Genomic DNA, 11,854 nt, shown 5'->3' with positions numbered 1-11,854 from the left:
CAGCAGGGCAGGCCCCACGAGGAGAGGCGACGGGACCTGAACCTGTTCAGCCTCCACAAGAGAAGGCTGAGGGGGATCTAGTGGCCTGTTACAAACTAGTCAGGGGGGACCAGCAGGCATTGGGGGGGTCCCTGTTCCCCCCAGCATGACAAGGAGTGACCAGGAATAACCATTGCAAGCTGGCAGAGGGGAGATTTAGGCTAGATATCAGGAGGCGCGACTTCACGGTCAGGGCGGCTAGGGTCTGGAACCAACTTCCAAGAGAAGTGGTGCTGGCTCCTACCCTGGGGGTCTTTAAAAGGAGGCTGGATGAACACCTCGCCGGGGTTATTTGACCCCAGTACTATTTCCTGCCATGGCAGGGGGTCAGACTTGATGATCTGCTCAGGTCCCTTCTGACCCTACTAACTATGAAACTATGAAACTTCCCATTGGAAACGTCACACAAACCCATCAACAGTTTGCCCCAGCATGGAGTACAGAAATAAACCCAGGGGGCTGCTTAGTGAATGCTGAGCTTCAGGTGTCTGTACATATACCCCTCCGGGTGCCAGTTACTGCCCAAAATTTAAGTAGCTACATGACAAAGCACACAAATCCTATTGCCTGTATCCATACTGGTATACAAAAGCTGTTGAACGGTGTTTCATTGCCTCTCACAGCGCAGTATGTATTTGCTATACCTATTCTATTCAGCGAAATAGAAGATACAGTATTCATGCCAAATCCTCTGCTGGGGGAATCAACCTCCTTCACCTAGAGCAGTATAGTTTCCAGAGGCTTTGTATAAAAAGTGATCAGAATGAGGTCTTGGGTAAATCCAATGTCGGTATAAAAGGAATTTCACTAAAACAAAGTGTTGTATTGGTGCCATTACTTCCTGTCCTTTGAATGGTTTAATTTAAAAAAGGCCTCCTTCACTATTTTAATAATAAAACAGGTAAATCACATAACTTACCTAACTTCACATCACCATGGTCTGTTAGCAGAATATTGGCACCCTGAAACAAGACATGCAAAGAGTTGATATGCTAAAATAACTTCAAATGTGTGTCCAGATTACAAGTATTAAGTTACCTTTATATCTCTATGCATTTTGCCTTTTGTGTGCAAATAAGAAAGACCCTAAAAGAAGAAAAAAAAAAGCATGTGTCAGGTTTGCCATATGAAAATGCTATAAAAATGCAGCACTTCAAAAACAATTTTTAATACTTTAACCTAAATGTGTTTACATTCATTATTGAGAAGGTTAGTTTTTCGAGAACCTGAGGGCCTGGCTTCTGTTCCTCATCTCTTTCAGTTCCAGCACCCACACATGCACAGACTTGTTTAAACAAGTTATGAACCAAATCTTTCCTTCAAACATAATTTTAGCTTCAAAATGCATCTCTGTATGCATTTTATTAACAGTCAATTTCAACAAAGCAAATTTATTTCTGAAATCTAGAAAGCTTTCAGCCAAAGTTTCTAACCTTGGAAACCTAAACCTTTTTTCAGCTCATAAATAAAAGTGAATGTGTTGTCAGCAGTGTTCAGCACTTGAAACTCATTGAAAGTCAGAACAAATCCTGCAACATTAGTCCTGTAGCACCAATAGAACTGAACTGCCAGATCAGATTAGCTCCCCATTCCACAACCCTGCCTCTGGCAGCAGCCAGTTTGCCTAATGCTTCAGGAACAAGTGAGGGTTTTTAGGAAAAGTGCAAGGTTGGTAACATTTCTTCCTGATACAAAAACAGCATCAGCTTAGACCCTGAAATACAAGATTACACTGTATTACCCTAACTTGTATGTTTACAATGATTAGTAATCAGAAAATAAACCAGAACATTGGCAGCCCAGCCATACCATTTTTCCCTCTCTAAATTTTAGAATTCAATCCCACAGATCAAGCATAAAGGGCAAAATATTTCCTTTTACTGTTCAGCTCCCTGCTCTCACTTTCTCGGAGTAAGCAATGTCTGCAAGGAGATTCAGAAATTGGTCCTAACTACCAGCTTCATTGTTTGACCATGCCACTTTACTAAGTTATACAAACAGATCAATAATAAGGGCCCAGACCTACAGACTTACACATGTGCCTTAGCTCAGGGATGTCCATCCTCTAATTGCCTGGGGGCTGCATGATCCACAGACCTCACAAGCAGGGGGGCCATACCAGGGAGAGCCACAAGCCCCTGAGGCTGCATGCTGCAAACCATGCACCCATGTTGATGCTCCCCCACAGCCCTCCACAGGTGCCCCCCTTATCACTGCACCACACACCCCCAGCCTCACCCTTAGCTCCCTGTAGCACCCCACCCTATCCCCTGGGGCTGGGCAGGCAGCAGGAGCTGGAGGAGGGAACGGGCATCTGGAAACTCTGGCTGCTCTTACAGCCAGAGCAAAGGGGGCAGCTATGATCAGGAAGGAGCCTGGAGACTGCAATTTAACTCCTCATGAGGTATATGCTACCCATGGGCTGCCAGAGAGACAGCCCTGCTTTAACTACCATGTTTACTCAAATCCAACATGGGGTTTTATCCCCTCATTCAACACAGCAGGAGGAAGCTAGTCTTGGATTCAAGTACCAGTCCACGGCAGGAAGCTGCTACAGCTCTGGTTCCAGCTTGGGTCCTAATCCTAAGGCCAGGGTTGGAGCCACCAACACTGCGTGCCCCGGGCCAGAGCCACTGTCTAGGGTAACCAGGAGTGACGGGAAGAAGGGAACGGGTTCCAGAGGAGGCATGCAATGGGTGGGCAGATGGGGGGGGCAAGCATACAGGGGGTGCAAGCACTGTGGGAGTGGGGGCAAGTGGTAGAGGACAGATGGCAAGCAGATGGAGGGGGACAAAGTGCAAGTGTCAGCCTGCCTGTCCCCATCCCGCTGCTTTCCCTTAAGTTTGCCCTCCTGCTACTGCTTTTCCCACAGCAGCAGTGGGAGGATGAATTTAAAAGTACCCTTCATTCTACACATCGTAAACAATCCACGTCTAGAATCTAATTTAGAAGGGGGAGCATCTTAAATTCGAAGTAATCTTGGATTCAAGTAAATACAGTTACATCAGTGCAGCCAATGGGACTATTCAAATTAAAACAGGAGCAGGATTGAGGCTTAAGATTTTGATCCTGATATGTGATCCATACAGACTTACTGTGTGTAAATCCCTTTGCAGATTAGGGCACATTGGGAGCTGGCAGGTGAAACAATGCACTGAAAATTATTAACTTATTTATTGTACTACCTGACAGTAGTGTAATTTGCTAGCCCTAATTAACTGCTAGCATTCTTGCTGTATTCCAAGGGTTTACACATTTAGGTGACGAGACAGCACCCCCTTCTGAAGTTATCTCCCACACAGAACAGGGACGTCATGGTGCATTTGCAGAAGTACTGTACCTGCAAAGTTTCTCTGCAGACATATGCAATTTGTAACTCTGCCAGCGGTCCTGTTACTGAAAACAGAGATAACATCAAGTCTGTAAGTTGTAATGTACACAGTGCAGATATGCTATTGTAAAGTAGTCAACAGAAGACAGCAATATTCCACATAAACTACAGCCTCTTAAAATATGGTTTATTTCAAGAAATAAACTGCGAACAGTTTCAGGAGCTATTCTTATGAAGTACTGTAAGTGGTTCGATAGCCACATTTTTAAAGAATTATTATTTTAAAAGAAACCTCACTCCCCAACATGCACTCTTTTTCCAGCACAAACCACTCAAGATAACTGACAATACAGGCAAAGCTGTAAAACTGGCTATGCTTAAAATGCCCTTAAATGCACAAAGAAAATAAGCTGGAAAGAAAAGTCTCTGCTCTCTGTCAGGCACAGTAATACAAGGCAATTACTTGCAACAAGAGGAAAACATTTGCCAAAGAACACAGAAGTAAAACATTTTTAGACAGAAGTCTGTTTTTAAGCTGGTGTCATTTTACAAGGGCCATGTTCATAATTCAGTGTTTGTGCCCTGTAGAGACAAAAAGCAACAAAGAAATATTCTCCCAGTTGTTTTTTGTTTTTAATATTACACATTCAAATGGTTTTCACCCTGGAAGACTACGGAACGGAAGACTGTTAAATAGCTATTAAAGCAAACAGACTTTTAATCCTAAATCAACCAACTGAGCAATGCATGAGAGAATACATCTTTGCCTTAGATTCAAAATCTCCTCCCCTTCAGTTAGGGTCTGAAAAACTGCACAGTCCACATAGTCCTCCAACAATACTGTCAGCAAAATCAATGAAGATCACAGTTGACATTTCTGAGACAAACAACACGCATACCAATTCTCAGATTCTTTATCAAGCATAAAGAAAGGAAACAAAAGACATATCTTTTGTCCTTTGAAAATCCGAGTTTAGGTTTTCCTAGGAAAGTTCGCTTAACCACACGCTGTGCAGTCTCGACAAGTCAACAACTACTGATCTACCGGCAATTGAACAGCACATTTACAAGCTGGGTGACACTGCAAGTATGAGAACTACGATGCTTGCATGCCACAGGTTCCATTAAAAAAAGTAACTTAACTGAGGCAAAAAAAGACCTTTCTGCATAGAAATAGTTTTTAGAGGCTGCAAGGGACCTTACAGACAGATCATCAGGTCCAGCCCCCCTGCACTTGGGTAGGAAAGACTGCTGGAGTGGCTTGGATGTGGGAGGGCTTACTTATTCCAAGGTGACCCTATTTCCGAGTCTCAAAATATGACACTGTTCACACCCCCTACTACTCTGGCATGTTCAGCTGTCTCCAAGCTTCAGTCCCAGCTGAGTGTAGGTGCACGGTGCTGCAGGAGGCAAGCAACCCCCTTCCACTTCTCCTGGCTGGAGAGTGCTGCTTTGTCCTGTTTTCAGTGGGGTTTAAAATAGACTGGCCCAGCAAAAATGGGATGTATGGCCATCTTCCTTATTTCTTTTACTTAAAACAAAAATAATAACCATGCACATACAGTAACATTTAAGGGTCTCAAAGGCTTTGAAGTTAGCTCTTCACTGAGATAAGACTTCTACTGTTGTGTCCCAGCAACAGTCCCCAAGACCATTAGAAGTCAGTGGGCACTGTGTTGTCAAAGAAGTGAGGTTTCAATAGGAAGTCTTCATTTCTTAGCATGTCCCACCTAACCATGACTTTTCTGGCAGCGTGCAGAGATCCCCAGACTAGTCCTGAACATGGTGCGCTGAACACAATACAACACATGCCATGCAGAGACAGTAGGCTGGGTCCCAAAACTACAGCGGCAGTACCAATACAGTGCTTCACCTGAACTGACTTCACCCAAACTGCCAGTTAACTAGCACGCATATATTTCTACAAGAAGTTGCACTGCAACTTATAGACATCCCCAGATTTCTCTCTCTCTGAACTGACTCCTCAAATAAGAAGTATTAACTTGTAAAGCCAACGATTTCAAATTTAAAAAACAAACGCCCCCCCAAAACTCAATACTAAATACTCAATTTTGTATGTTCTCCACTTTTAAAATGGCCAAAGAGGTTTTTCCTAAGCGTTCATAAAGGCCCACCCAAAATGACTGTCCTGTAGTCAAACCAAACGTGAGACGTTCTAATAAGAAAATTTCTCAGAAAATTCTCATGTTAATTTCCCATTCTCATCGAAGGAAAATGTTATACTAAGATTTTCACTAACAATCATTTTAAGGATTTAGCTGCTAATATAGGGAATTTAGTACACATTTCTATTTTTACAGGAACTGAATTCATTATCTTCTGCTCATTTCACTATGTGTTGTGATTCAATTAAATAGCTCCACAGCATTGTAATTATGTGTGTGCTCTATTTATATGTAAAAATGCCTAATTTGCTTTACTGCATTAGAGAACAAGTCACAATTTTCTGCCTGTTGCTTGTACCTTAACAAACACAGGTCACCTGTCTATTGCTTAAGTGCATAAACAACTAAGTGCATTTTTCTGTCTCACCATCTAGTTTGTAACTACCTTCTGTTTAACTGCACAACATTAGGTTGGGCAAGTGTGCTCTCTGGTAAGTGCACAACCTTTGCTTTCAGTTCTGGGGCTGCCCACTTTAATCTAAGATAGCTTTAGATTTTTTTTAAATGGAAAGCAAAAAATGACAGCATATGAATGCCAAAAGAGTCTTTTTTTATGAAGAATCATTAACAAATGTTGTAGAAACTTCAGTTTTAATAAAATACCTGTTCATTCTAGTAGCTTGTACCAACAAATTACCATTGAAACAATTCTTTACTGATCTGCTCTCACATTTTCTTTGCTTGTAACTTCAAAAAGGTGCAAATATAGAAGTTTTAAATTACCATGATATATGTCTTGAAGTGATCCACCTCCACAATATTCCATACATATCCACAGCTTTTCACGGCTATTAAAAAAACAAGTTGAATAAAAATATCAGAAGCTGACTCATCGATGTCCCACAGGATACAGTTAATAACGATCATGATTTTCTGCTTTTATTATTTGTTAGACTGTTATCCATTTTCTTGTAAAATGAAGAATTCTGAAGTTCAGATATGTTACGAGAACTTATAACGCTTTGCCCATATTTAATATATTTGGATCAATACAGTGGACTAACAATTTTCACTTAGAAGTGTGAAAATCCTTACGTGCCACATTCACTAAAAAATAATGAACTGCTGATTAGAGCTACAAGGTAGTTGCCATAACCATGACCTTTTAGCTGACATAAAGGTCATGTAAAAATACAACTGAGATGTACATGCTATTAACCAAGTTAAATTATATAAACATATTTACTTTGTAGTTTCCACTCTCAAAAATGTATTTTTTAAAAGCCCCCATTTCTCCACCGGCAGTTTTCAAAAGGGTACTTGGCTGACAGGTTTAACCATGTAAGTCCAATTCAAATAATTTTGGCTTGCAACCCTAACTCTAAAAGTGGAACCCTCCAAATAATGTTAAAATCAAGTTTCCTAGAACTGTATAGTTGAGATGAGAGGGAAAACACTGAAAAATAACAACCTGTATTTTCACAGAGCCCACTGATAAACTACAGAATTCCAGAGGAACGGAAAATATTCTCCATATTCTTGTATTAAAAGTGAATACTCAAAAAGGCAGACAGCTGGCATCATCTGGTTTATCGCCTGTGTATTTTAGAGCCATCATACCACAGCCATGAAATATAACTACTGCCACAATTCAGATTTTGAGCATTTACCAACAACAACTTACTACATCAACCTTTTCAAGTGACAGCAGTACCTTTAAATAAGATGCCTGCATGCATAACTATCTGGATAAGTCACAAGCCTTTTTTATTTTACGTTATTAGCCTTTCAAACCTCCTCAGGAAGCTAGCTGAAGGGAAGGACCATTCCCGAGACATCAATGTTTGAGGCTGGATATATTGCAACAGTCTCTAGAGGAACAGGCTCTTGGCACCGAAGTATTCCATTCTTCTAGCCAGTGGAGATCATGCAGAATTAGTCACTGTTTTAAAAGGCAACTGGGAATCTAGGGACTGCCTCTAAAGAGGACTGGGGAGAGGGGACAAAAGCACTGGGGAGCATGCTGTCCTGGAAAAGAATCCACAGAAATACATGCACCAAAAGAGGTTTACCTGAGATAGCTACCAAAGTAGGCTACAATATTGCAGTGCTTGCATTCTTTAACCATATATATTTCTTGCTGTATCAAGGAAAAGTCATCACCTGAAAAACAGAGATGGCATGAGTATATTAACACACCACAAATACAGAATGCACAAACAAATGAGGAAGGGGAGGAAACGGTCCCCAGTGGGACCAACTGGAAAATGTACACATCATTATTAAGAGACGCCCCCGCGCTTGTGCAGGTGCTGACCCTTCCATAAGTCACGCCCCCATGCCACTCGGTGTCTGCTATCCACATGTCATTCTCTACTTTTTCTCCTCTTTGCACGGGAACAGAACCGTTTCTTGGAGGGCTGGGAGAAGACCTGGCCTACAAGCCTAGTGGCAGCACACTTGTGACCAAGGAATGCACGCGCTCCATTTGCTCGCACGTCTGCAAGCACACGGGGTGCCTTGTGGTGGCAGTCCTGTTTGGTCAAAAGCTGCCCTGGCTTCGTGCAAACAGCCCCAGTGGCCCTCGAGTCCTGATGGAGTCAGGAGAGGGCTCTTTCCCCTCCTTTCCTACTCCCCCAGAGGGCCTGGAGGACCCTGCTTTGGACCAGTGAGAGAAAGCAGAGGCCATAACGCAGGAGCAGGCAATTATTTTGGGCAGAGGGCTGCTTACCCAGTTTTGGCAGGCTGTCAAGGGCCGTATGGGTAGCCCTGCCCCTTGACAGGTGCCCTGTCCCCTGGTCACCACCTGGGGACCAATGTCGCAGGGCCAGCACCGGTGGGGCCCAAAGCGGGGCACAGGCTGGCAAGGGTCTGTGGAGCCAGGCTGGGCTGCACCAGCAGGGAGAGGGGAGCTGGCCTGGCTCCATAGAGCCCCTGGCAGCTGGGACCCCACACTCCTACCACCCTGCTCTGGGCCCCACTGGCATTGGCCCCAGGACACAGGCGCGGGCCCTGTGCTCCCACTGGCTCCCAGCACACTCACACCCAATGCCCCCAGCCCTGCGGTACAGGTGGGGGGGAGCGCTCAGCCCCGACCCCCTGCTCGCCAGCAGGGAAGAAGCTGGTGCTGAGTGTGGGGAAAAGCAGCCCCTCACCTGCCCCATGGCCAGTGCCCCGCGCTGCAGCTGCTTGCAGCCTGCACCAGGCTATCCAGACCAGGCACAGGCAGTCCCAGATGGGCTGCGAGCGGCTGCAGTGCGGGGTGCTGGCCATGGGGTGGGCAAGGGGCCACTTTTCCCCGTGCACCAGCTTGTAACCTGCTCCACTGCCAGCCGGGGGTGGGGGGGGGTGTTAAAAACAGGGTTTAAAAAAAATACTTGAGACCCATAGAAACGTATGCATGTTTTTAAAACTGCTCCAATGAACTCTAATTTTCAAACAAAACCGTTCTTCTGCAGGACTTGGAGTCGAACATTGCAGCACCAATCACCTGAAATTGAGATGCAACTGCAGCTCGTATCTAGGATGATTTAAACAGGGTCGATCCTGCTTTGAGCAGGGGGTTGGATTAGCTGTGACATCCTAAATTTCCTTTCATCCCTACTTTTTCTATGCTTTGGGTTCCAGTAAGAGAAGCACAGGTTGTAAAGCCTAACTAGGGCCCTGAGAAAATAAATCCTTGGCAAGTAACCTTGGCTGAACTGGTTCTATTAACAGTGTCCAAGACGCTGTCCTAAATCTAGTTTGGGAATGGCCTCACAAGCTGTAATTTCATGTGTGGATTACAGCGGTCTCATACCCTGGCAGATAAGTAAGTAGATGGAGCCCCTTGAATTTCTGCATTGAAACTCAGAGAAATTAAAAAATGGAACTGGATTTTTAAAATTCTTTCACTTCTAATGACTCGCAGCGCTGCTACGGAGGACAGAGGGAAGAAGCTATTTTCAAGCCCCTGATTAAGTTGACAACATCCCTTTACAAAACGCCAGAAACGTAAACCTACTTCACAGACTCCTTTCAACACCCTTTGAGGACAAGAGGGCCTAGGCCAAGACATTCCGAATGTCCATTTTTCCTCACTGTGTGAATTTACAGTAATAAGTCTTCCCAGGTTTATATTACTCATGCCAGCTTTTGTTCTAGAGAAGTAATAAACCTCTGAAAAATGGGTTCAAAACGGAAAAGCCGAGTGAATCAGTCAGCAGCTTATAAACATGCACTTACATTTAACAAAAATTATTTTTAGACTTTAGATTGGTGGCATTCCCGGTGCTCTTTATACACAAGTCACTGCAGTCTATCTGCACTGCTGTGTGCACTAGAAATTAGGGGTGCTAATCTATCCCCTCTTCAAAACAGAGAGCCCCCTTGGTATCCCTGTTCAAACGTTTTAGTCAAAAATAGAGCTGCAACATCAATGCTGTACTTTCTCCAGACCAGCCTGGCTCCAGATCCAATGAAATCAGCAGAGGTCTTCTTATCAACTTCGGTGAAGGATGGCTTCTCAACCAGGGTGCCATGGCATCCACAGGTGCTACAAGATCCTTTTAAGGATGCCACATGATCACCACTGACAGGTGTGCAAAAACCTATGACTAAGACAGACCCAGAGATTATAAATAGTAATCCATAGCATCAAAAATGTCTGACCTGTCGTGGGCTTTCTGAATTCTCTGCAACAGAAACATTGCTCTATTATTTTTTCCGTAGTCAAGAAACTAGTGGAAGCTAAGAGCTAGCTTTTCCAAGAGATGCCTTGAGTTTAACGAGGGGTGAGAACTACTGGCTTAGACCCTGAATGACAGAGAAACCACATTATTTTGATCACTTTCTTTGCAACATAAAACAAGGGAACAGCTGACACAAAAGAACTGAGCTGACAATTAGAGGAGGGTAGATCTCTGGGTTCAGTGCTAATGTACTTCAAATACCTGCTCTACAGCCAGATGCTTCTTTGACAAAGGTGCTCATATTTACACTCCAAAACAAAAACTGTAGTAGAGACAAAGTTTGGGGTACATAACATCTTAAGTTAAGGATTGGAAAAAAAAAGTCTGGGACACTGTAGTTATACCCTCAAGCATAACAAGCTCAGGAAATTAAACGTTAAGGTAACACTTAAAATATACTGAAAGCAGGAAAGCTAGTTTCCTCTTCCAACCTATAAGCACCTACTAAAATGTGACAAAGCAATTATGTTTGTGGTTTTAAAAATCTTGAAGGCCTTGGTGATGAAAAGCCGTTCAGTTTACCAGAGTACACACAGCAAAATACTTCTATTAAATAAAAATGGCCTTAAATTCAAAAGAGTTTTAAAGTTGGTTTCTTCTTATGGATTAGGCACATTGCAGGTTATTTTGTTAATTAAAAAAATTAGAATACCAATACACACACACACAATCTATATATAGATACATATATGGGGTGCATGTGTGTGTGTATTGGTATTCTAATTCTACACACACACACGAACAAGCTTTAGTTAAAGCACCCCTGCTGTCATTTTGAAACACGGGATGCTGCATACAAGTGACGCAGCAGGCACGTTAATCAGAGTGGCTCTGAGAGCCACTCTAATTAAAGCGCTCCCCCCTGCACCCCAGAGCACATGTATAGACACCCTTAGAGACTAACTGGTTTAGAGAGGCATGAGCTTTCATAGGCGACAGCCTGCTTCATCAGATGCTATGAACGAACTACCATGTTAAAGAAAATTCTTGGAGGATTCTGAAACCTGCCATCGTGATATGCAACCTTGTTATGTATTGCAAGCTAAAATAAGAAAAAAAAAAGCACAGTTTCTATAAATAAGATAATCAAGTTCTGCACAGATACGCTAAGACCACACTGAATTTCAGAGTGAATTTGTGCCCTTATATGTGATTTAGGGAATTTGGGGTTTTAGTCAGATGATTTGATTCATTTCACCACTGATGACAAATTTTCTTCAGGAAAAGTTTTTTGCTTACGAGTACCCGACTGGAAAATTTTCAAAATAAAGTCATTTTTAAACCACATCCAAATGAGGACGTGCAATAGAAGAATTCAAAGAGGAAGAAGGTATTCACTTTCCCCAACTTTAGCTCTGTGTGTTCACATCGTATCAAATGCTGCGCGATATGACAGTCTTCCCAATAGGAGAGATTCCTCTCAACAGAGAACCTTTGATTGGAAGGGGACATTTTATCATTAAGAGCCACCACACACTGTCCAGTCATGGAGAGACATAGATGCACATGGAACTTCTGCTCTATTTCACAGAGCTACGGATCTGAGAGTTTCAGGAAGACCTTGAGAGAAGAGGTGAGAAGTTATATTGATGTTGATGGGGAAGCTGCTCCCAGTGTAGTGGACAGAG

At 43.1% G+C, this 11,854-nt stretch overlaps 1 protein-coding gene across 3 annotated transcripts in view; it reads right to left on the bottom strand.

The window, feature by feature from the left end:
* MAP4K5 (mitogen-activated protein kinase kinase kinase kinase 5) overlaps window positions 1–11,854 on the bottom strand; it is a 137,242-nt gene that overhangs the window by 61,250 nt on the left and 64,138 nt on the right. For all 3 annotated transcript variants that reach the window (XM_019518363.1, XM_019518364.1, XM_019518365.1), the window contains 5 exons: window positions 7,569–7,659; window positions 6,280–6,344; window positions 3,380–3,435; window positions 1,078–1,125; window positions 959–1,001 (listed from right to left, as the gene is read on the bottom strand). In XM_019518363.1, coding sequence (XP_019373908.1) covers window positions 959–1,001; window positions 1,078–1,125; window positions 3,380–3,435; window positions 6,280–6,344; window positions 7,569–7,659 — 303 coding nt within the window. The remainder of the gene's footprint in view (window positions 1–958; window positions 1,002–1,077; window positions 1,126–3,379; window positions 3,436–6,279; window positions 6,345–7,568; window positions 7,660–11,854) is intronic.

The sequence above is a fragment of the Gavialis gangeticus genome, unplaced genomic scaffold (genome assembly GCF_001723915.1).
Source record: "Gavialis gangeticus isolate Ggan-Ray unplaced genomic scaffold, GavGan_comp1, whole genome shotgun sequence".
Taxonomy (NCBI): Eukaryota; Metazoa; Chordata; order Crocodylia; family Gavialidae; genus Gavialis; species Gavialis gangeticus.
Note: the sequence above shows the minus strand (reverse complement) of the source record. Positions and strands in the feature narration are given on the sequence as shown.